The following is a 24,331-nucleotide window of genomic DNA, read 5'->3' on the forward strand; positions in this document are numbered from 1 at the left end:
ATGAGACTGGATTTTAGAGTAATCTTGTAGGGATGCGCTCGTAGTGTTTCGGCACCTCTATTTCAAGGTGCCGAAATGTTTCAAACTGCCCCAGCTGAATCATTTTGGTGGGAGGGGGGGAAGTGGGCACCTTAAAAGGAGACAAGACTTACCGGCCCCTCCCTTGTTCCTCTGCTACCCCCCACCACCCCCATTTGCTCTTTGAGCGATAATAAAGACCAACTAAAGGAGGACATCTTCCTTCTCCCATTCAAGACAAGCAAGAGAACAAAACAGATCCAACAGTGGCGATATGTGGCCACAAGATCAGCAACTCAGCTTTTTAAGTGTCTGTAGAGTTGCCTTTGCTCACTTTGCCTACAAGCAATTAATTATTCACCTGATGGAGTAGCTACAGCTTTCCCTGTGCTGCCTTTTCCTTCTGGTGAATCTACATCAGATGAGTCCCACTCACTCTCTTCTTCCTGTGCTACTCGGGGAGAGTCCGGTTCTGCCTTGAAAGGTCTGAGCTTTGGAGAAGTAAAGCTCAGTTCTTCCACAGAATCTTCTTCAGAGCTGAAAGGTGAAGTGCTGAAAAGAAATGTAATAGAATAAATATTCCTAGCTGTACAGAGATTTGGATCAACATGCTATGAGACTAATTTGCAGATCTCCTAGAGCAGTGAGAATTTTGCAAATCTCACTCCACTAGCCAGGTCTAAGGGAAGTGAATACTTTTAAGAAAGGATGCAATGTATACTCACCTGGGGTGATGGACCGCAGAATGTTGAGGGGAAGGTGGGCTGCTCCTGACATGCTTTGGAGAAGGTAGCCTGGGAGTCTCCATTGAGCTAGCCATGGAACTTACTTTGCTCCGAGGAGCTGGTTTGGGGGTCTCCAAGGCATAAGGTTGTAATTCAATTTGTTGCACCCTGGGCTTAAAAGATGTAACCTGGACAGGGGAGCGTGGGCTCTTCTGACTTGTAGCGAAAAGGGAAGATTGGAAACCTTTAGGGAAGCAGGGGAAAGGTCATTATCTGTCCTGGGGGAAATGATAGTTTCATTTCGTTTGACACATTTAACCAGAGTACATTGGTCAGAGAGGGCGACTAAACTAAAGTAGGAATTTGCAAGCCCTTTCTGGCTGACCCTCAAGGAGTTGTCTGATATGAACCCTGAAAAAGCCCAGTTGAGCCATGGCAGCCCCTAGTCTTCCTGCTTCCCAAGCCAAAAAGAAAAGAAAAGAAGCCGCCTTACTTCATGGAACAGTTGGCAGAGGGCTCCCATGAAGACGTATAAGGCCCCACAGGGCCTCCCCTTGGCTGCAAATGAACTGTCACATCTTGACAGGGAAAATGGGGCTAATAGCCAAGCTCAGAAGAGCCTGATCCCAACTCAAACTGGGTCACATTTTGATCTCCCCACTTTTGAATACCTGTTCCATCTCATAGGAAACATAGGAAACTGCCATATACTGAGTCAGACCATTGGTCTATCTAGCTCAGTATTGTCTTTGCAGACTGGCAGCGGCTTCTCCAAGGTTGCAGGCAGGAACCTCTCTCAGCCCTATCTTGGAGAAGCCAGGGAGGGAACTTGAAACCTTCTGCTCTTCCCAGAGCAGCTCCATCCCCTGAGGGGAATATCTTGCAGTGCTCACACATCATCTCCGATTCATATGCAACCAGGGCAGACCCTGCTTAGCTATGGGGACAAGTCATGTTTGCTACCACAAGACCAGCTCTCCTCTCCAAACTCTAAACTGAGGAATTGAGTGACAAAGTATTTTGATACGTGAGGCTTCGATCACACTTAGTGAAGAAAGATAATCACAGAGTCTTACCTGAGATTACAGAGAATGGCAATGACATCTCACTATCAGCCTTCTGACTCCAATTCACTTTCCCTTTCACTTCTTCCTCAAGTTTGTCTCTCAAAGTGAGGAAATGTGGAAATCTTCTGGCTTTCTGCTGTTGCTGCATTTTTATTACATCTTTCAAATTTTTATAGGTTTGAGCTGAGACACCTTTTGTACCCTACAAAGGAAAACATTTGAGTAACACAAATCATACTATGGTAAAATTCTTGCTGCTGTCTTAGATGATAGACCAAATTCACAATGGGATTTAATAATTGTATATCTTCCATTCATTTCAGCTGACAAGCCATGATGAGTTCTATCCATTGAGCCCTTTCTCACAAGCAGAGAAAAAGGGCAAGAGGGCTAGTGGGGAGGAAGCCTTAAAAAGCTTACCTCCCCACAGATGATCTGGTCCTGTCCTTTGGGCGGGTGGATCACCCTCCCAGACGATTGCTGGCTGTTGCTGCTCCAAGTGTTGAGGTGCCAGATGTATCACTCTGCCCCACCCCCCAGAGCTCCCATAATGCACAGCACAAGTGCATGGTGCATTATCGGGATCTCCCCTGTCCCCGAAGCCAGCTGGGAATGGAATTCAAATTGGAATTCTGAATGGTTCAAATGAATAAAGAGGGAAGAATGCTGCTCCTCCTCCCACTCTTGGAACGTACCCGCTTTAGTCCCATGCTTTCCAGCTTCTCTTCAAGTGTCTCTTCCAAAATTGGCCGGAACTGCTTCAGCAAGTTTGGATCCTTCCTCAGTGCTTCTAGAACTCTCTTCTTCCTGTCCAGGGTATCTTCCAGTTCTGCAGTGAAACCAACAGCCCAAACTGGGGGGAAAACCCTTAACATATGTGGGTACCTTACAGCTCCTTTATTTTCATATTCCTGCACCTAAATGTTTATTTCAGGACAGGAATTTAAAATATTTTCCTAGTATTGCTAAAACCAATGAGACCAACATTATATAGAAGCTGATTTTATAGATAAGATTGCTGAAGAGTGCCAATAAAATTAGTTTCTACTGAATCTGTCATATAATTATAGATTATGATTGATCATTTTATTTTAATTGTTTTTAATAGTTTTATGCTGTTTGAATTACTTCAGATACTATTTCCATAAGGTGATCCTCTCTAATAAAACGCTTGGTGTCCGTCCGTCCAAGCGTGCATTCGTGCCTCCCTGGCCTGTTCTGGGCATGCACGAAGCGCATGCCCAGAACAGAGCCAGGGAGACACGACCGCCAGCACCCGGCGGCCATCTTGGGCGGCCAGAAGCGGCCGCCCCAAAGAAGCCGGGTAAGCGGCAGCGGGGGACACTGGCCGAGGCGTGGCTGAGGCGGCGGCGGAGCCATGGCCGAGGCCTGGCCGTGCCGCTGAAGCCGGGCGGCTGAGAGACCTTAGGGCCCTTGCCCGGCCGGGGAGACCGGCCGGGAATGTAAGGCGGGGGTGGCCCGGACCAGACCGGCAGCATGGCCATGGAGGCGGTGGCAAGGGGAAGACTGGGCCCAGGCCCACTTTCGTCAAGTGAGTGAAGTTGCCGGGTGGGTGGGTGGTGGGTGGAGCGCAAGAGACTTCTGGGCAGGGGGGAGGGCAAGAGGGAGTGGGGGAGGGCAAGAGGGAGTGGGGGAGGGGGAAGGCAAGAGGGAGTGGGGCAAGAGGGAGTGGGGCAAGAGGGAGTGGGGGGCAAGAGGGAGTGGGGGGCAAGAGGGAGTGGGGGGCAAGAGGGAGTGGGTCAGGGGGGAGGAGAAAGGGCAAGAGGGAGTGGGGCAAGAGGGAGTGGGAAGGGCAAGAGGCAGTGGGGCAGGAGGAGGGGAAAGAGGGGGGGAGGAAGGGAAAGGGCAAGAGGGGAAGGGGAAGAGGGAGTGGGGGAGGGGGAGGGGGAAGGGAAGGGCAAGAGGGAGTGGGGAGGGCAGGAAAGACTGGGGGAAGAAAGTGGGAAAGAGAGAAGTGAGGAAGGAAGGAAGAAGAAAGAAAAAGGAGAAAGGAATAAGGGAGAGGGACAAAAAAAGGGGGGAGGGAGGAGCACCCAGCTCCAAAGAGCGAGCCCGTTAAAGGAAAAAGAAAACAGAAAGATGGGAGTGAGAAGAGGTGGAATAAAGGAAAAAGACGGAGAGGGAGAGAGAAGAAAGAAAGGAAAGGAAACAGAGAAAGAGGGAGAGAAAAGGAAGGAGTGAAAGAGAGAGAGAGAAAGAAAAATGGAACGGAGGGCGAAAGAGAGGGAGAAGGAATAAAGGAAACAACAACAACAAAAAGGTACTAGCGCCCGTTATTTTAACGGGCTTAAAAATACTAGTATATAAATAATAAACAACATTTTAGTGACAATTTCCTGAGGTAGCTGTGTTATTCTGTAGTAGAAAGCGTCTTGTGGCACCTTAAGGACTAACACATTTATTGTAGCATAAGCTTTCATGAATTAGCCTACTTCATCAGTGTTGCTCATTTATTTATGGTCAATGACCAAATAAACACTACAGCAAAGAGCAATACAGTAAAATACAATAACATAAGTAAAAATTTAAAAACCAGTTTGCAGACACCTTATTTTACATGCCTCCGAACAAAAGCAAGCAATCCTGAGTAACTTCTTCATGCTTACCTCCTAAAAAATAAACAATAAAATGTTCCTCAGACCAATCCAAATGTTTCTTTTGATAGGGGGCGATCTGAATGGAACGGGCAATATCATAGAAAGGGCAGTTAAACAAAATGTGTGTGAAGTGTGATCTTCAGTAGGAAAATGTATTTTACATAAATACCTGTGACACACACACACACACACACACCATGCCTCCTGTACCACAAAAGTCCAGGCTTTCTGTGGCTAACATACACAAAAAAACCTGCCAAAGTTTGTTCAACCATAACCTCTGCTTTTCTAATGGGAGAGGCTTTCTTCATTTTCTGGGACATCATCATTATTTATTATTATTATTATTATTGATTCGATTTCTTCCCAAAATGGCTCAGGGTGGTTAACACAGAGAAATAATAAATAAATAAGATGGATCCCTGTCCCCAAAGGGCTCACAATTCCTCCAGTAACTGGAGGAACTGTGCTGGGGATGGATAGGGCCAGTTACTATCCCCCTGCTAAATAAAGAGAATCACCACGTTAAAAGGTGCCTCTTTGCCAAGTTAGCAGGGGTAATACATTAATGCATTTTGGTGCAATTTTTCTGGTAGTCTGGGCAAGGTCTGGAACCTACCTGTGAAAAAGGCATGTTTCTATCTTTCATGGTTTGGTTCAGTGGTGGAGTCAAATGGCCAGGAAATGCAAAAGGAGTCTGACTAGTCTACATAGAGCTTTTTAAAAAGTATACAAGATAAGCACAGTGACAATTCACAACAGCAATTGGCAATAACAATATCCTAGCAATACTAAGGTAATTAGCTCTAATGTGACAAAAATCCATTATTCCAATTCAAACCGAAGTATGAAATTTCATTACAAACTCCAGTTCAACCATCTCACACTGGAGTCTCCCTCTGAAATTCCCTCTGCTGAAGAAGGGCAATTTCATACATCCTACTGAAGAACATATCTATGCATCTGATGAAGTGGAATTTAGTACAGGAAATCTCATGCTATAATAAATGTGTTCGTCTTTAAGGTGCCACAAAACTCTTTGCTATTTTTTAGATGAAAAGCTCATATCTATGTATGTTGCTGAAGAAAAGCCAGTAACTAATCACCATACATAACACAGTGCTCATCATGAACCTGGAGGGTTAGAACCAAAAAGCCATGGATTTGTGTGCTGCTGTTCTGTGTGGTGAGCCACCGGAGCTGCAGGTTGGAGTGATCTTTGGCAATAAAGTATGCCTAGGATCCAGGGTGGATGACCCACCAAGACTGGTTCACCTCAGCTTAGATGACCTATAAAGGTTTCCAGGTGAGGCTGTGTTTTGTCTGGGCAACAACAGCATCTATTACAGAATCAAATGCCTGCTTGATACCAGTAACTGAAATTGGTGACATCTACCTTCTTCAGTAGACTCTTCTGGCTTTTCTACCTTAGGCACCTCCTGAATTTCTGGAAAATAAAAGCAGTAACTTAGAAAGGACACAGTATTAAACATTTCAGCTGGTGGAACTGGCAGCTCTTGTACTTGTGTTCCATGTCTAACTGAACACAGTTTCAAACCTTCCAAGTAAATCAATGCCTATTATATTCACTTGGAACCAGGGAAAAGATTTCTTCTGTAACACTTGAAGCTGTGCATTCATTAGATGAATCACTGCACATACATATTGCACACATCAGGGTTAAATGAGTGCTTAACATAGTTACATTGCTCAATAATTCAGTAATACTGAATCTTTGATGTGCATTTGTATGTATATTTGATCTAAAATGTATTATGGAAACTGGACTTTTAGTGTTTATGGTGTTAATCATGTGTGTGTGTTTTCCAAGATATCACTAGGCATGAAAGCACTGAAGAGTTCACGGATGAATGTGAAGATTTTATTGAGATGGTTAGAATGTTGAAAGTAGTATTCCCTGTTGGCAGAAGTGTAGTAGCAAATCTGTTTTCTGCTATTGTTGAATTTCAGCAGCCACCATAATGAAAATTTTTCAAGCCTGAAGACGCACATGCATTTTCAAGCACTTTAAAAAAGTTATACTTTCACTGCTTTAAACATCATGACATCCCCCACAAGCTGAACAGGAGAAAGCATTCCTGCCACTACTACTGGAGTAGAAATAGTAGTCTACTCCAGACCACTTGGGATTAGATCGAGGTGCATCCTTATTATGATGTGATTGGAGAAAACATGCGGCCCTCACTTCTGCATTACCTGCTTGTTCCTCTCACTATCACTGTTGTCACCCTCTGGCTTCGCAATGCATAATCAACTTGTGGAATTCTCTGCCACAAGATATGGTGGCAGCCAACAACCTGGATGGCTTTAGGCGGGGTTTGGATAACTTCATGGAGGGGAGGTCTATTATCGGCTAGTTGGAGGGCTATAGGCCACCTCCAGCCTCAAAGATAGGATGCCTCTGAGTATTAGTTTCAGGGGAGTAACAGCAGGAGAGAGGGCATGCCCTCAACCCCTGCCTGTGGCTTCCAGCAGCATCTGGTGGGCAACTGTGTGAAACAGGATGCTGGACTAGATGGGCCTTGGGCCTGATCCAGCGGGGCTGCTCTTATGTTCCAAGGGAACTGACAAAGTTAGGGCGAGGGGACGACGTGTTTTCACTAGCATGTTTTTTTCCTTCAAAAAGGTGTGTCTGTGCACATCACTGCCACTGAAGACAATCATGTTTTTTAAAAACCTGAAATGGATAAGAATCAACCTTATCAGTTTCACCTGAGACCAGGTGAGGGGGTGAAAGAATGGTGAAGGAGGTGGCTGTGCAGCAGATGGGGAACATGATCATGGGGAACAAAAGTGGAGCAATTGGGATAAGTGAGCCACATGCTATGCCTGTTAATAATGATACATTCAGATAGAAGCTAAAATACTTTTTCTTAAAAGCAATTTTCAAATATATATAACTCCATCAACAAGTGGTGGATACAGGACTAAAAATGCACTGCAGTTGGAAAACTTCTGTTCACAGATTATTAAAAACATGAGGGTGGTTGAAATGCAGTTATAAATACACCTTCCTGCATGACCATAGATCAGTTTATATAGATAGATAGATAGATAGATAGATAGATAGATAGATAGATAGCATTTGAATCTGCACTTCTGGCTTTTACACATGCACACCAGTAGTGAGAGAGGCTCAAAACCACTTTAAGTGGCATGTCTGGAATCCATCCAATATTTTTCAGTCTTGCTTTGCAGTCCTGATGCGATTCAATGATTAATTTGATTGCACATTCTACCAGTCAATAAAAGTTATTAGACTCTGCCAGTAACAAAGAAGAATGAACAAGCTGCTCTCCTGCCTGAACTAAGAATTCTTATTGCCTGTTTAATCTCTGGAGACAATTAAGGACTTTTGTCCCTTTCACAGCATAATGAAAAGATTGACTGTAGAAACTCATCCTTACAGTTGCACTCTAAGCAAATTTCTCCTTTTAATCAGCAAACAGTCTGCAACTTTAGAACCACTATTAATCATTAATCTTCAATATTTAGTTTGTACTGGGGCAGCAAGAAACCTTAAGTCCCCAGAAAGCAATCTGTAGTTGTCACTATCTATACAACAGCACATAACTATGGAATCAATTGGAGTTTCTCTTGTTTCTAGGCTTCAGTTTCCATTTTAATCCCATGGACACTGCAATCAGAGGTGAAATGTTCAGAATGACCTTAGAACAAGAGCTGGATAATTACCTCCAGTGTGTGCTTCTGAATAGTCAGATATAACCATTACAGAATTCCCTTATCCGCCTGATTGAACTTACCCATATATTATGCAGCTTGTCAAAAGAGTAAAAGAAGTGTCTAATGTTAACTATGAAAATTCATTCATCCTAGATATTGGGCATTACCTCTGGCTTTGCTTGAAGACAGGAGCTTAATCTGCAAGGCAAAATAAGTTATTAAAAGATCAGCTTTTATTTACATGGTCTAAAAACTGCTGACTTGTTATGGATGTTCACATAATCAAGAATATCTTCAAACAATTTAAAAAGTAGCTCCACAAGTAAAGGGGTCCAGTGGTCCAAATGTATATTTCATACTCTATGTTAGGAAGCAGGATGCACAGTCTGAACTGAATTTCAGTAGTACTCCAGCATAAACCACATTGTATGAAAAGATTATCTCCATTACAGAAAATAACTACTATCTCATTCTTCCTCCAAAGAGGTCACGGCAGCATACATGGACCGCCACCCCCTGGCACCCTTTATCCTCACAAAAAATCCTGTGAGACAGATTATGATTGGCCCAAAGTCACCCAGTAGGCTTTGTGGCTACCCAAGGATTTGAAGCTCAGTATCCCCAGTTTGTCCAGTACTCTGCACCACACTGGCTCTCTTTTGATAACCAACACCACAGTTTGAGACATGACAATTTTATATTGGGGAAACATTCAAACCTCATTTGTATTCTGAAATGGTTCCAGTCCAGAAAGATCTGCCTCATGCAGTTTGGCTGTTAGAGGAGAACAGACCTACAACAGCCTACGTTGGTCTCAAAAACGACCCAAAATTCACACTGAACTTGACTTAGCCACAAGAGAGAAACAGAGTTCTCAGATGAGTATAGCCAAGAGATCACATTATACTTACTGTTTTCTTCTGTGATTGGATAACCTTGGCCTGTTCCCTGAGTTGTGAAGCGAACGATGCCATTTGCTGCTTGCTATGCTCAGCCATCTTCCACTGGTCAGAAGAAAGGGAGGCCTGTAGTCTGTCATTCTCATTCTTCAGCTGGGAGGAGAAAACAAGGAATTTGGCTGTTTGGGGCAAATAACCATTTTGCATAAACAGAACATTGCCTTCCTTGGTAGAGTTGAACATTCTGCACTGACTTACACCCCCAGCTAAATGGGACTGCACTAGAGTATGCAGTGTGATCCTACAATCCCAAATTTATAAAGATGTATCTTTACAAGCTTTCATTGACCTCCCCTCTTTCTCAGGATTCTAATTTAAGCCCTAGGAGAGAATGAGAGAAATGCATTAAAGCCTTGTCTTTTGGAGGTTGCTGTGGACAATAACCAAGATTATCTCATTCTTTTTTTCTTATTTTCAAGTATATGGTGCAGCAATTGGCCTTGTTCTGGATACTACCATTTGGCAATACACAAAGAGGACTGCACACATATTACACTGGTGTAACATTTAATGCTTATTCAGGGGTGGGGAATGGAATTTTGCCTGCAGGTACTGCCCCCCCTCGCCCCCCCAATAAACACTCAGTGTAACATATGCACAGAGTCTAGGCACATACAGCACAGAATGTATACACACAGGCTCTGTTCATGCATTATGCTTAACATATTTTATGGAAAAGGGGTGAAGTTTGCAGCCACAGTCCTGCTTCTGCTGTACATGCATTGACTGTACAACCATGTAAAGTTTGCACAGCCTTAACGGGGCAGAGAGCTATACAAAATATTCTGCAGTGCACTTACTTCTTCCTTCTCCATCTTGTGCTCTTTCTGGAGTTCCTTCAGTTTCCACTTCCACTCTGTTTTCTGACAAATAAAAATGCCGCAGTCTTATTCAAACTTATTTTGGCTTTCTTTGACACTAGTTGTACATAAATATTCAGTAGTTACTAGGGATTCAAAGGGTACATCGTCCAGTCTTCACATTCTCTGTTGAACCTGACCTATGATGCTAAACCTTCTTTTAACTGCGCATTGTTTTAATTATACGGGAAACCACTTTGAGATAATTTTAATGAAAAGCAGTATAGAAATCAAACAATAGCAAAGCAAGAACATCAATCCCCTTCAATCCCATCATGCCCTTCTGCTCCACTGATCTCCTGAAAATCCTACAAAGAATACTAGCACTTCATTTACTGTAGAATATAAACTGTGCTGCTTCACTGTGAAGGTGTTAGATGTTGAGTTCTACAGTTCTCATCTACAGAAGCATCCTTAATCACTTGTTGAATGGAAAGTATTACTATTCCAGTCAAGAGGGATGTCCGCTTCAGTTATCTCACAACAATCCATCTGCTGTGATTCCCACCCCCACCCCATTCTGCAATAATTATACAGCTTAGTTTTTATGGTTTGATTCTTGTGGGACACATAGTTTAGCAGACGAAAAAAAAAAGGGGGCGGGGAAGGTTTTACTCTAAACAGCATCTCCCTGCGTATTGTATATAAGCAGGAGATGAATACCTTACAGACAGGGTGGGTGATCACACCCACCGCTCCATGTATGATTTCCCCACCTGTTGTTCAATCTTTGCCTTCATTTCCTGTAGTTCCTTCCTCATCTTATTCCACTGCTGTTTGTCATTTGAGTCATCATCTTGCAACATTCCCAAATTGGAGGCCACTGTATTCTTGATTTGTAATTCCTGAAGTTTCTAGAGAAGGAACAAGTGGTTCATATCAACGTGTCACTGTCCAAGGGCATCCTCACCAGTCAGAAAAGAGCAAGGCATTTCTGAGGTAGGCTTGCAGAGTGCATTGAGGAAGGCTGCCATGTGAGCATGGCCTTTCTATGGAGCCATTGCTTCTGGCTAGGCAGTTTTTCATTCTCTCTTGTTTTGAGTGTTATCTTAACTGGGGGGAAAGATAAAGCATAGAAATCCCCCACAAATATAATCATCAGCCTCATAGCTCTTTTCTTTCCATACTGATGAGTGATACTCAGAAAAAAGTTTTGTTTTCCCCCAGGGTTGCTTCACTTGCTTACAGAGACTAAAGCAGCTCACCCTTCCCTCAGATTTGTATTGATCCACCCATCTCATCATAGTGTGATTAAGATGCCCTTAGTTCTAAGCTGGGAAGGTACAAGTTGGTTTTTTCTGGACCTGAGGAAGCTTCCTGGGACAAAACTAGATAATTATTCTGAAAAAAATGTCAGTACAACAAAAATAGTTTCTGGACTAGATGTAATTTCTGCTGCTGCATTGACTGGATGCTGGTTAAATTGTGTTCTTTAATATTTATAGTTTTTCTTTAATATGTTGTGTGGTTTTATCATTTTGCTATACCTTGCTTTGAGAACTTTTTGTTGAAAAGCAAATTCATACTCAATAGAAGAATTCACGCTTAATATTGTGAAAAGCAATTGCCATAGCTTGGGAATAACTACAGTCTTGTGATGATACCTTCGGGCAGGGGTTCCCAACCTGTGATCCTCCAGATGTTGCTGAATTACAACTCCCATCATCCTCAACCACAAAGTGGCTGGGGATGATGGGAGTTGTAGTTCAGCAACATGTGGAGGACCACAGCTGGGAACCGCTGCCTTAGGGTATTTCCAGGTGGAAGATTTCTCTGATATCAAACAGTAAGGACTACCCGGCCTGGGGAGGGAACCCCATAATCTGGTGCCCAACTAGAGCTCTGCTGCTCATACAAGTGCTGGGGCAGGAAGTGGAGCAGTGGGAGAGCTGAGGGAAAGGATGTCCGGCCTCCAGGAAGCCCACAATTCACCGCACAAGCAGTGTGGTGCATGGTGGGGATGCCTGGAGGCTGGGAAGCTCCTTCCCCCTGACTCTATGGGGAGTATGGCTGCTGTCAGCCCAATAGGAGCTGCCAGCAGCCCGCTCACCCACGGGCATGCACACGTCCTCCTACCTCACTTTTAGCCCACGTATAGAACTCAGGCTACCTGGCTGAGCACCAGGATTGGGACCGATCCCTGTGGCTCTCACGACCAGGTCTACCTGGGTAGAGCTCAGTGTTCCCTCTAAGGTAGTGGTTCCCAAACTGGGAGCCTCCAAATGTTGCTAAACTACAGCTCCCATCATCCCCAGGCACAATAAATTGTAGCTGGGGCTGATGGGAGTTGTAGTTCAGCAACATCTGGAGGCTCCCAGTTTGGGAACTACTGCTCTAAGGTGTGCTTGTGTGTGCAAGCTCACAGGTTTTTTGATGTTTGTTCAGTCAATTTTAGATGCCGCTCAGGTTGAGTCAGGAAGGTCCCACTCTGAATGCAGGTGTGCACACCCACTGCCTTGATACGGCCGCCCAGAACAAAACTCATTCCGCACACAGATGAAAAGAATTAGAGAGAACACTCATAGGGCCGCACTATCCTGGGTAGACCTAGTCATGTGGATGACCTCACTGTATTGCACCCAACATTTACAAACCAGGCAGAAACTGTATCAATCCCCATGCTGTTCTTTGTTAGTCCAAATAGCACACAAGGAGGTTATTTTTTTTAATTAAATCACACCTTTATCCCACCCTTCCACCCAAGTGTTCAGGGCAGCACACACAGCTCTCTCCCCATCACATTTCATCAACCTAGGAAGCTGCCATATACTGAGTCAGACCACTGGTCTATCTAGCTCAGTATTGTCTTCACAGACTGGCAGCGCCTTCTCCAAGGCTGAAGGCAGGAATCTCTCTCATCCCTATCTTAGAGAAGCCAGGGAGGGAACTTGGAACCTTCTGCTCTTCCCAGAGCGGCTCCATCCCCTGACAGGAATGTCTTACAGTGCTCACACTTCTAGTCTCCCTTCCAAAGGCCACCAGGGTGGACCCTGCTTAGCTAAGGGGACAAGTCATGCTAGCTCTCCTTTCCTCATAGCAATCCTGTGAGGTAGGTCAATCTGAGGTATACCAACTGCCCAGTGAGTATCACCGCTGAGTAGGATTTGAACTCTGGTGTCTAACAGCTATCTACTAGACCTCCCAGACTCAGATTAGCAGGGTCTGTTTGCCTTCCACAGCCAAAATGAGTACTTATAAAAAGAGAAACTTTGAGCAAAATTATATGCTATCTCGTACTTCCACTTTTGTAGCTGTGGTTTAGTGCACACAGCAAGGAGTGCAAAAAACTGCTGTCTGTATGCATCCTTGCAATCTATGGCTGAGAATTCCCAGCCCCTCAAAGGAAGCAGACCCTTCCCTTATAAGCTCTCCTCACTTCCATGCTTAGTTCCTAACAACTGGAACTCAACTTCTTCTTCTGTATTGTGAGAAATATCCCTTGAAGGAAAAGCCCTCTTGCTCAAATTTGATTTATGGTAGACATTTAAAGCAGCATAGCAGTTTCCAGAACATGGCAACATCTCATGCTTAAGTCAAAAGTAAAAAGGTAAGCTATGTTTTTCCTTTACCCCTTCCAAAGTGGAATTTCTGCTGGAAATGTCCTTGAATTCAGTGAGGAACAGCTGCCTGAGACTCTCCATTTCCTCTTGAAATTTTATCCTCTCCTCCTCCTTCCATCTCTCAAATGTTCTCCTTCCTTCCTCTTCTCTTTGGCGAATAGTCTCCGCTTCCTATCAAAGAAATGAGAAATCCAAGCTGGATATACACCAGGCAGAAAAAAAGAAGGCTGAGACAGTAGGATGCCTTTCAATTTGTTTTGTAACATAACCCAGATATTATCCTTGGACTATTGGACTAACCCAGATATTATCCTTGGTCCAGGGCACTTTCCAGATTACATGCTACAACAATTTCACTGCATATCTGCTAAATGTGCTTCCGAACTATCAGTGTTTTTACATCACAGTGGCTACGCTGACAGCAAGGTGCCATTCACATATCTGATGCCTTCTTTCGGGTTTTATCTTTGCATTTCAGTGCTATAATATTGCATATATGTGGTTAAAAAATAGCTGTATTTTCCCATTTTTGAAGGGCTGTTCTGCTGTTTCTGTGGTGTAATGTAGTGTGGTATGGACAGTTCATTCAGCAACTTGACGATTTGTTAATATCTTAACTTCCTCTCAGATTTTGAAATGTGTTTCACTGGTTTTTGCGCAATGGTGGAGCAATGCAATTTCATTTTTATTTGCTTTTCGCCTATTTTTAATTAGTTGTGTTCTTCCATCTCTCTTTCAGCCTCTGCTAGATTACTAAAGGTTTTTTTTAAAAAAACTTGTTTTCTAGCTCCTCAGATTTGTTAATATCTTAGTCTCCTCTCAGCTTTTGAAATGATCTTTTTTAAAAAAAAAATTAAAAATTGTTCACTGGGGTATTTGTGCAACAGTACAAGCTCATTTTCATTTGCTTTTCGCCTATTATTAACTAGCTGTCTTCTTCTGTTCCTCCTTCAGCCTCTGCCAGTGGCTTTTAAAATATTTTACTACACATAACGTGTGTCAAACTAGTTGCTTTCTATTTAGTTTCTATTTCCCTGCTTTTTCTTTATTTGCTCCCCCTGCAGGCAGCTTTGTGCAAAGCCACCTAGATTTTTTTTCTATAAGGCTTCTTTGCATCATTGCTCCTCATCCCCTCTGCAACCCCATTGGCTCAAAATGGGGCAGTGGGAGGGCACGGAGAACACATCTCACAAACAGTATGAACAGTCCCTGCTTTGGAAATATGTTGTTATGGATGTCAATACAAACGGCCACAGCTTTACCAAGAATGATGCAACAAATGGCTTCTAGCCTTTCTTTATGTTTCAAGTACTATCCTGCCAAGCCGAAGGACTTCCAACTGCTGTAGAGCTTGCAGTCCGGAAAGTGCCCAGATGTTGTTGGACTACAGCTCCCATAGCCCCAACCACAATGGCCAAAGCCACTGTGGCTGGGGCTAATGGGAGTTGTAGTCCAGTAACAACATCTGTAGACCCAAGTCTGAGAACCCCTGACTTAAGGATTTGGGGAACAAAATTATGGAAGCCTCATGCCTATGGCCTGTTCTTGAAGATCATTCATACTACTGTTAAATTACTGCAAAGCTAAATGAATCTTACCGGGACTTCAGAGAACATTTATTATTATTATTATTATTATTATTATTATTAGTAGTAGTAGTAGTAGTATTAAGTTCTAATTAAGAATATTTATATACTGCTTTTTGACAGCAACAAAAAGAGTTCTTAAAGCCACTGGAAGGATAGTATGCTGGGGCTAGATAGGGATAGTTTCCCCCGCAGCTAAATATAAGAGAGTTACGTCTTTAAAGGGCTGGTGCGTCTTTGCTCAGTTGTTAACTGAGGTTAGACATTTTATCCTTCTTTCTTCTGAACTACACCCTCTAGGAGTTCTCACATAAACGGAAGAATAAATCTCTTTCATTCCATTCGCTCATGTACAAATCCCCTTCTGTCATTACCAAAATGTTTGCTTCTGGCATAACTTATTTCTACAATGGCTACTGAGAGATTATAATTGATCAACCCAAAAGGTCTTGGGGTTTTTGCATTCCATCTTATTCATGTTGTCATACCTGCACTCTGGACTGGCTCTCAGCCTCTAGCTGGGCATGAGTGTCCTTCAGCTTGACTTTCAGTTCTTCAATTTCTCTTTCCATTAGAACCACCTGTTTCTTCTTTTCCTTCTCTAAAAAGAAAGGAAGGTCATTAGTGATGGTCTCTGTTGTGCTCAACTCTATTGTCATCATTTGGTTCTGCTTTCCTTGGAATGTAATGCCTGCGTTATTAACAGATTCTATATCCTTCTTACGAACCTAAGAGTAGGTGACAAACTTTGGATGGAAAGATTGCAAAGCCGATTCCTGATCAACCACAGTGCATGGAAAGCCAATAAAAACTTGATACATCAAACAGCTTCAAGCTTAACCTTTCTTCACCAACACTTCTCCACACTTTTAATTTTAAAATTAAATATTTTTAGGTGGGGGGGAGTACCAAGTAGTATTGAACCAAATATTTTGCTTTTTTCATGTGATGATTCAGATTTTTTACTTAAAACATGTTTAAGGAAATGTAATATTTGCTATATATTAGTCACAGTTCCACACAGTGTTTTCTAAACTCCAACCTCACAGACACCCCAGAAATTAAAGAGTAACTAAGCAATTTTGAAAATAAACTTCTCTTCCAGTCACTCATTCTTGATCTGGATCCCTTTCACAGGAAAGCTCAAGAGAGAACAAATCAGGCAACCCACAGTACTCACCAGCCTCGGTGGCTTCAGGGTGCCTGCGCTGCATGTGAGCTTGAAGGAAGGAGTAGTTCATGAAGGTCTTATCACAGAGCTGGCACTAGGGCAAGGCAGAGGGAAAGAAGAAAACATGAAACACACACTTAGTGTACACATCAAGGTGAAGGGTAGGAGAAATTTCCCATCTTGCTTCCCATACTCCCTCTTTGTATGCCCATGTGAGCTGACCACCTTACACAGAATCATAGGATTGGAAAGGACCAAAAGACTATCTAATCGACCCTAGTCCTAATGTAGGATCATCTATCCACATGCTAAAAATTACCGAATCCTGGGCTGTTTGGGGAACATCTGCTGAAAGGCTAGCATTTAGATAGCATCGGGCCTGGCATTACATGGGGATGTCTACATGCTGGCTGTGAGCTGGGTAGAGCGTCCTGTGTGTGCCACTTCCATCTGAGACTCACTTTGCAGTCACAGTGGATTGGACCTTCTTTGTACTGGCCACCCCCCTGTGGAAGTCCCTACCCTCAAGTGGTTCAGTTGGCTTCCTCTCTTTTGACTTGACACCTTTTGAATACCTTTTGAAAAATGCATTTGCTCCCGTTGGCTTTTCTTACTAGGGAAAAAGCTGAAATAGGTTTTAGCTCTCTCTGGTTGGTTTTAGTGGCTGATGTCCTGACTAAATTAACCCTCTCTCTGATACCTCAGGTGGAGGCAGTGGCCATGAGTGTTTTTATCAGCTTTGGCTGATTCACTAACTGCACCCTTTCCTAGAAGTGAGTGACCTTAAGACAGTGGTGCGCATGCTGTTAACCTCCAGGAGTGACTACTACAATGCACTCTACATGGGGCTGCCCCTGTACATAGTCTGAAAACTAAAATTGGTGCAGGATGCTGCTGCCAGATTGGTCTCTGGGACATCCCAAAGAGACCATATCACTCTGGTTTTAAAAAAACGACAATGTAGTTCATTACTTTAACAATAGGTTTTCGGGAAAAATACATAGTGCTGGTTATTACCTATAAAGCCCTTATTGGCTTAGGCCCAGGGTATTTAAGAGAATGCCTTCCTCATTATAAACCCCACCACCTATTAAAATCTTCAGGGGAGGTTTGTCTGAGGGTGCCACCGGTTTGTCTAGTGATGGGGCTTCTCTGTAGTTGCTCCAGAGCTATGGAACACACTTCCTGCTGAGACTAGAACTGCTCCCTCCCTGTTGGCTTTTAGGAAACAAGGCACATCTCTTCAGCCAAGCTTTTTAGCTATTTGGTAGTTTTTATAGGTATTTTAACTTGATATTTTATAAATTCTAACTGTTATATTTCTTGGTGTGTTTTATTGTTGTAAACTTCCAAGGAACTTCGGGAATGGGCAGTATACAAATATATTAAATAAATAACTCATCCGTTGTTAAATGTGTTTGAGGTCCAGTCATTCCATAAGAAGAACCGGACTCATCATGAGATTAAGTAATTCATTCTTAAATTTAAAAGGGGGAGCTGTTAAAGCTCAGTTTATTAGCACTGCTGCTTCAGAAGCAAGTGCAGGACAGGCTACTATAGAGTAAACAAATATAGTGTATAAGAGGTATTCAGGAACACGTAGTGGTGGTTATGAGGGACTGTGCTCAGGCAGCAAGGTATGAGAATATAAAATGTTATAATACCCAACAGTTTCCCTTTTTTCATCAGTGATATGTTAGAATATGAGGCTATTCGCGCGATTGTAGAAAATTGGGCTAGCCTCCACTAGCCCGATTTTCTACAGTCGTGAGAACCACCAGGCTCGGCTGCGAGCCCAGTGGTTCCTGAGCGGGTAACCCACTCATGTAGTTCGCCCCTTAAACCGGGTTTGCGGAGCGAGTGCTCTGCAAACCCAGTTTTTGGTATCATGAGTAGCCGTGGCATGGCTCCGTGCCACAGCTACTCATGAGTAGACCCCCAGCGGGAGGCTGAAAAGCAACCTCCCGGCTGGGGGTCTCCCCAGTATGCCCTGTGTGCTTGCGCAGGGCTTACTGGAGCTTCCGGGGGCCATGCGGCCCCCAAACTCCCCATCCCCCGCTTGCTCCATCGCGGAGCTGGCAGTTGTGTGGGTGGCTGATCTGGCCACCCAGGGCTCCCGCCCTGCTCGTCTGTGGGGAGAGTGGGCTTAGCCCGCTCTCCCTGCTTAGCTGTACAAACCGGGCTTCACTGATCATGAGACTCGGCTCTCTATGTAGCAGCAAAAATTTTTTAAAAAAATTAAAGCACACACAAAAACACATCACATTTCCTTTCCCCCTTTAGAATTCACCTTGTGATAGTTATTGGCCCCAGCTTGCAAGAGCAGCTGCTGGGTGGCAATCATCTTTTTTCGTCTTCTGCTCTCTTCTTTAACACTCTTTAGCTCTTCCACTTGCTTCTCCAAGTCATGTTTGAGACGCTTGAGATCTTCAAGGGCAGTCTGGTGCTGTTCCTCTTGGAGTGCCAGGTTCATGCTCAGGTACTCCTGAGAGTGCAGCAAGTATTCAATGGTCAGCTGGGCCATCTTAAGGACTTTTAAGAGGACAGGATCTACTGGCTGCTGACAGTAGGGGCACTTCTCTGCATCCAGGTTGCAAAAGGTGATACTATTGATATTTTCCTGGAGGGTGGCAAGATCCAGCTCGCGGGCCACCCGTTCCACATCAATAGCACTGAACCGTCTCCAGTCAATAGTATCTCTGCGCAACTGGAATTTAAAGGCTGGAATTCCACTAGGATTGGCTAGCATGTTGCCAAAGAGATCTCCACTGCTTGGGAAATTAACAGGAAACACTGACCCTGGCATACCTGACCTATAAGGTCTGGATGCAGGTAGTGGTGATGGGTAATAAATATTGTACGTAAAAGGCTAAAAAACAAAAGAGGGAACAATGAATTAGAGCTAAAACAAACTGATAGTTAAATATCTGCCACAGAAAATTTCTATAATTAAAGGTAAACCCAAATGTGTAGAATATTGTTCAATAAGAATATTCGGTCTGCCTCCTCCCTTTCAGCCTTTAAATTCTTGTTGAAGACATTTCTTCTCTGATGGTGTTTGCCCTTTAATTTAAGTTTTTTAAAAATCTCAGATGATGTTCTTGCTATGTACACCGCCTTGGGTCTGTGGATTGGGCGGTATATTAAATCTTTTAATAAATAATAAATAAATAACATTTGATATCTCATTATAGAAAGAGTTCCACAACACTGGACACAAATTGCAATTTAACATGTTTAACACTTTGAAGAAGGCCACATTTTAAAGTCTCCTTGAGTTCCACATCAGATGCAAGTGCTTAACAACATTCAGTAGCCACTTAACAATGGAGTTCATTACTTTACAATTTGATTTTATGCGAGATTAAAATATATTTAAATGTGTTATTCCAGACAAAATGACTGTCAACTCAACCTCCTATTCTAAACAGTAGCCAGAGGTATTGCTAGATTCTATTATGCACAAAAATGAAAACCTCTACCTAAAGTTGTATAGCATTTATGCTATTGTTCAATACAGTTTGATATATCAATATAGAAAGTTCCACAACAGTTTGATATATCATTATAGAAAGTTCCACATCAAAGAATAACTGAAGTTTTAAAATAAATGCTTCTGATACTGTCCCCTTGTTATGTTTGCTTTTAATATTATATTACCACCGTAACGTTATACACCCATTACAAACTGACCTGGAAAAAACTGTTTGTAGAATGATACCTACCATGTTTTCTGATCAGCACAATATCTCTATAATTTTAAGACTCCTTGCATATTCCTAACAGACAGTTGTGTTGAACAACAGTGTTGTTACTAGGTGTGTCTTATGTGATGGTAACAGGACTCCAAAGTTCTGCCTACAGTAGCACAAATGTACCATGGCTAAGCAGAACACTGTAAGTGATTAAATAATTCATTTTCTGCTTTGTGTGTATTTACTTGAGGCTCCAGTGTGAGCAAACAATTGTCAAGACAACTGAGTAATAATATTTCTGAGTAAGTGTCAGAAAAACTGAACTCTGCTATATTATTCTAACAAAATCACTGCTCAAAACTGGAATCACAAATGAAATTATTATAGCATGCAGATGTCATTTATTAATCATTCAAATTCTAAATCACAGTTAAAGTAAATTCCAGTTAAAGCAGAGGTTAAATACCTCTAAATACCAGTTGCAGGGGAGCAACATCAAGAGAGAGGGCATGCCCTCATCCACCTCTTGCCTGTGGGCTTCCCTAGGGTATCTGGTGGGCCCCTGTATGAAACAGGATGCTGGACTAGATATACTTTGGGCCTGAACCAGCAGGGCTGTTCATATGTCATGTACTAATGCAGGGCTGCTGAACTTTGGCCCTCCTGCAGATGTTGGCCTACAACTCCCATAATCCCTGGCTATTGGCCACTGTGGGTGGGGATTATGGGAGTTGTAGTCCAAAAACAGATGGGAGGCCAAAGTTGAGCAGGCCTGTACTAAGGTCAATAGTGAAACTCACAGGAGAGAAGCAGTAAGGTCCATAGGCTTTTAGTGCTAGCATCTGGCTTGCTGAGTATCAACTGATTCAAACCATTTATGTGCTTCGTTTTCCCCTTCCTATGTTGACTTCTATGCCCTCAAAGAAATGGTCATTTTATTGGTAGTTCTATATTGTACAGGCTCACTTCTAACTCAGGACTGCTGGCTATCATGACTATATAATACATGATACCTAAAATATTCATCATTTGGAAGGGCTACAACAATCTGCTTCTTGTATCCCTAAATACACTGAAATTGCTAGATTTGTCTTGTTGCATCATAATCCTTGGATGAAATTTGCCTTGCTAGAAAGAGAAATGTGCCAGGTAGCCTGGACCTAGTAACAGAGGCCTAGCATGGGCTCTAAATATATTATATGAGGGAGAAGGCCTTTCCTTTTATCAACACTATTGCTAGGAAACAATGCAAAAACAAACAAGACAGCTTAATGCTCAGTTATTGGTTCCAATTCAAGACTTCTGTGTCACGATTCAAACAGAAGCACTAACATAAAACGCCAAACCCAGGCAATATTTAGACTTACAAGCTAAAAGGGCAAACTGAATACCAGAATATAGTTATGATCTGCAGCATCACCACTGCCACTATAATCCATGCAATTAAAGTGTCTTTCTTTTTAATCTTACACTAAATATGTATATTGAGCACACTTTTAATCCCATCCATCTGCACACAAGGACATGCCTTATTTCTTAATTAGCAAAATGCCTGCCATTTCAAAAACATGGCATATATGGAGGAAGGATTTGCATATAGCAAGACAACACCCCCCCCCCCCGCTTTGCAGCGGAGGAGCTAGTGCTTCTCTGTGTGCTATGAACACAGAAGCACATTGCCCTCCACACCATTGTAGCATCCTTGCAGGGAATGACAGACATGAAGTGCCAAGGTAGAAAGCAAACGATCATCTACCGAGTGATAGCACTTTTGAATACATTTCTGTTGCTTATATTGCAACAGTGTCGCCAAATGAAGTGTTTTGTTTTCCCCTATAGGGCAGGGTGTAGGTGATAATTCAAGCCACTGAGAATCAAGCTTCCGATGTGCACAGTTCCACACTGACAGTTGCATAGCCCCAGTTCTGTTTAATTGGCCATGCTAGAGCATGATGGAGCTCTGAAAACTGCTTGAGAGAGAGACTCGAAAAGGAAGAGCAGAGCATGTGCACAGAGGGAGGGCTTGTCTATTGCAAGCACTCTTAAGGGTGCAATATATCTCTGTGCATCTTCAATCTCCTCTACATTGCAGCCAACATCCCTATCAGTAAGGACTGCATCACTCACTGTCCCCAAAAGCAGCCATTCCCCCATAGGTGTGAATGGCAACCACTCACAAAGGAAACTGCTCATTAAGAGGTTTTTAGGCACCTTTGGGGGTGGGATCTAAAAATGCTCTGTGTCCATGGTAGATTCCAGACATTAAATACAGTATCAAGTCTGTTCCTAACTGCAAATCGACACATCCCATCCTGGGTTTTCCTTTCTGGTGATATTAGAACACACTGCTAAAGTGTAAACATAAGAACCCTGCTGGATCAGGCCCAAGGCCTATCTAGTCCAGCATCCTGTTTCCCACAGTGGCTCACCAGATGCCTCTGGGAAGCCTACAGGCAAGAGCATGCCTGCTCTCCTGCTGTTGCTCCCCTGCATTGGGTATTTAGAGGTATCTTCCCTCTGAGGCTGGAAGTGTTATGGAACCCTGGGAACTCGCTTCATATGCTAGGAAAATGCCCATCAATATAACTGGGACGGTGATGGCGAGATATTCCAAGGGCTTCTGGGTACTGTGGTGTTTTTTCTCTGCACTCTGTGCTCAGGCACACAATGCATTTCAACCCTTTCCCCCACAAAAAAGAGAATCCCTGTAAATTTGTCAGAGCCACCCAACCAGAGTCTACAAGAGTGCTTTTTTTTTTTTTTTTTTTTTTTGCGCTGCCACAGGAGTGAATAGCATCAGATTCGGCCACCAAACCAGTTTTGACCTCCGAGTCCTACCTAACCGTCGCAAATAATGGGCTTGTAATGAGCTAAGAGGAGACACAATACATGAAAGCCTCGAAAAGGCAGACTGCCTGGCAATCTTATATTATTTATCTAACGGCCTGCGGAGGTATTTCGCCAATACAAGGAATGTGCGCACACACCCCTCCTGGATGTTTAGGCATTTGCGTTCACAGGTCCCACTCTCCGCAGCTTCCTACTACAGTGGTTTTACCATAACAGGTTTGGAGATGAAACTCCCCCCCCCCATCTGCTACTCCACGCTGGAAAAGCAGTACTTGCTAATGTTCTGCTTTTCGGGCAACCCTATTAAACATGACTCTATACGGTCGCTCGCCGCAAGGGGCGAGCCCGCCCCCAGCAGCCCCTCTGCTTCTGCCTTTGCTCCTTTGGCAAGTCGGCTCGGGATTTCCAAACGTGATGACGTACCAGAGCCCCAGGAGGGGCGCGGACGTGGCAGGCCCCGGCGCCCTTCACAGCACTTGAGCTTCCCCTAGGCTCCAAGTGCACAGCCCGGGGGGCGGGGAAGGAAGGAGGGAGGGAGAAAGCCACAAGCAGCCGAGCCGTCATCTTTTTTGGCAGGCTGCTTTATAAGCTAAAGGTTGGAGGAATGCTCGACTCGCTTCTCCTCTTCCCGCTACAACCTCAATCTCCCCAATAGTGCCAAATTCTCCAGTGCTTTAAACTCTGATTGAGAGTAACAATAATTCTCAGAGAAAGCCAGCTCAGCTAGATTGGGCTAGAGCAACAAATAAATAGGGAGAGCGCATTTGAGTTCCTTCCGGACCGGTTCCTAACTCTAAGTTTGGATGTTTGCCCTCAACAACAAAGAGCAACAGCTGCCGATGCTGAACGGAGCAGCGGAAAGCAAATAAGTACGCACGCGGGAGAGAAAGCGAGAACCGGCTAGAACTAAGCCTCGCTCGTAGCCCCACCCCTCTCCAGTCCTCCTTTTCCTCTCCTCCCCAGTGCCCTTCCTAGAGAGCTTCACAGAGCAAACAAAGCCCGAGCTTACCTGCCCTCAGAGAGTATCTTTCTGTGAAATGGGGCTAGGAAATGTGCGAAGGGCGCCGCGAGAGAAAAGACTGTATAAAGTAGCGTGGGTTTTAGGCAGGCCTCTCTCAGCAGCGATCTCCTTCCCCCTCCTCCTCTTCCTCCTCCCACCCAGGAAATCCAACACCAGCAGCGAAAAGATCCCATAGGATCATCCCCGCTCTGCTCCCCAGTCACCTCCGGCTCAATTTACAACATCAGGACGAAGCATGAAAGCGGTTCTCCGCCGGAGAGATTCTCCCTTGTGGAGGAAAACAGCTGTTAAGCTGTCTCCAAAGCCACGCCGTTGCTCTAGTAACTTACAGGAACACAGTCAGTACCTGATTCCCCTCTTCCCTGCTTGATTTGTTTTACTTTAGCAACGTCATTGGCTTCAACCTGGCCGTAATGGAGGGGGAGGAACCGGCAATCCGTGTGGGTTACAGCAGTGGTGCTCAGGGGCTTATTAAGGTTTTACATGTTTGATAACA

The 24,331-nt window shown here is 43.8% G+C and overlaps 1 protein-coding gene across 2 annotated transcripts in view; it reads right to left on the reverse strand.

The window, feature by feature from the left end:
- Positions 1-24,073, reverse strand: part of DZIP1L (DAZ interacting zinc finger protein 1 like) — a 34,545-nt gene extending 10,472 nt beyond the window's left edge. Inside the window, exons 1-14 of one of the 2 annotated variants that reach the window (XM_053304566.1) lie at positions 23,824-24,073; positions 18,560-18,754; positions 16,279-16,363; positions 15,587-15,699; positions 13,522-13,683; positions 10,669-10,806; positions 9,893-9,955; positions 9,045-9,185; positions 8,301-8,331; positions 5,825-5,875; positions 2,506-2,639; positions 1,820-2,012; positions 744-987; positions 380-570 (exon numbers count right to left, since the gene is read on the reverse strand). In XM_053304566.1, coding sequence (XP_053160541.1) covers positions 380-570; positions 744-987; positions 1,820-2,012; positions 2,506-2,639; positions 5,825-5,875; positions 8,301-8,331; positions 9,045-9,185; positions 9,893-9,955; positions 10,669-10,806; positions 13,522-13,683; positions 15,587-15,699; positions 16,279-16,363; positions 18,560-18,742 — 1,729 coding nt within the window. In that variant the 5' untranslated portion in view covers positions 18,743-18,754; positions 23,824-24,073. Of the gene's footprint in view, positions 1-379; positions 571-743; positions 988-1,819; positions 2,013-2,505; positions 2,640-5,824; positions 5,876-8,300; positions 8,332-9,044; positions 9,186-9,892; positions 9,956-10,668; positions 10,807-13,521; positions 13,684-15,586; positions 15,700-16,278; positions 16,364-18,559; positions 19,139-23,823 lie in introns of both variants that reach the window. The other variant, XM_053304565.1, reaches the window with a different exon arrangement.
- Between the last annotated feature and the right edge of the window lie 258 nt (positions 24,074-24,331).

This window comes from Hemicordylus capensis, chromosome 3 (assembly GCF_027244095.1).
Source record: "Hemicordylus capensis ecotype Gifberg chromosome 3, rHemCap1.1.pri, whole genome shotgun sequence".
NCBI classification, from domain to species: Eukaryota; Metazoa; Chordata; class Lepidosauria; order Squamata; family Cordylidae; genus Hemicordylus; species Hemicordylus capensis.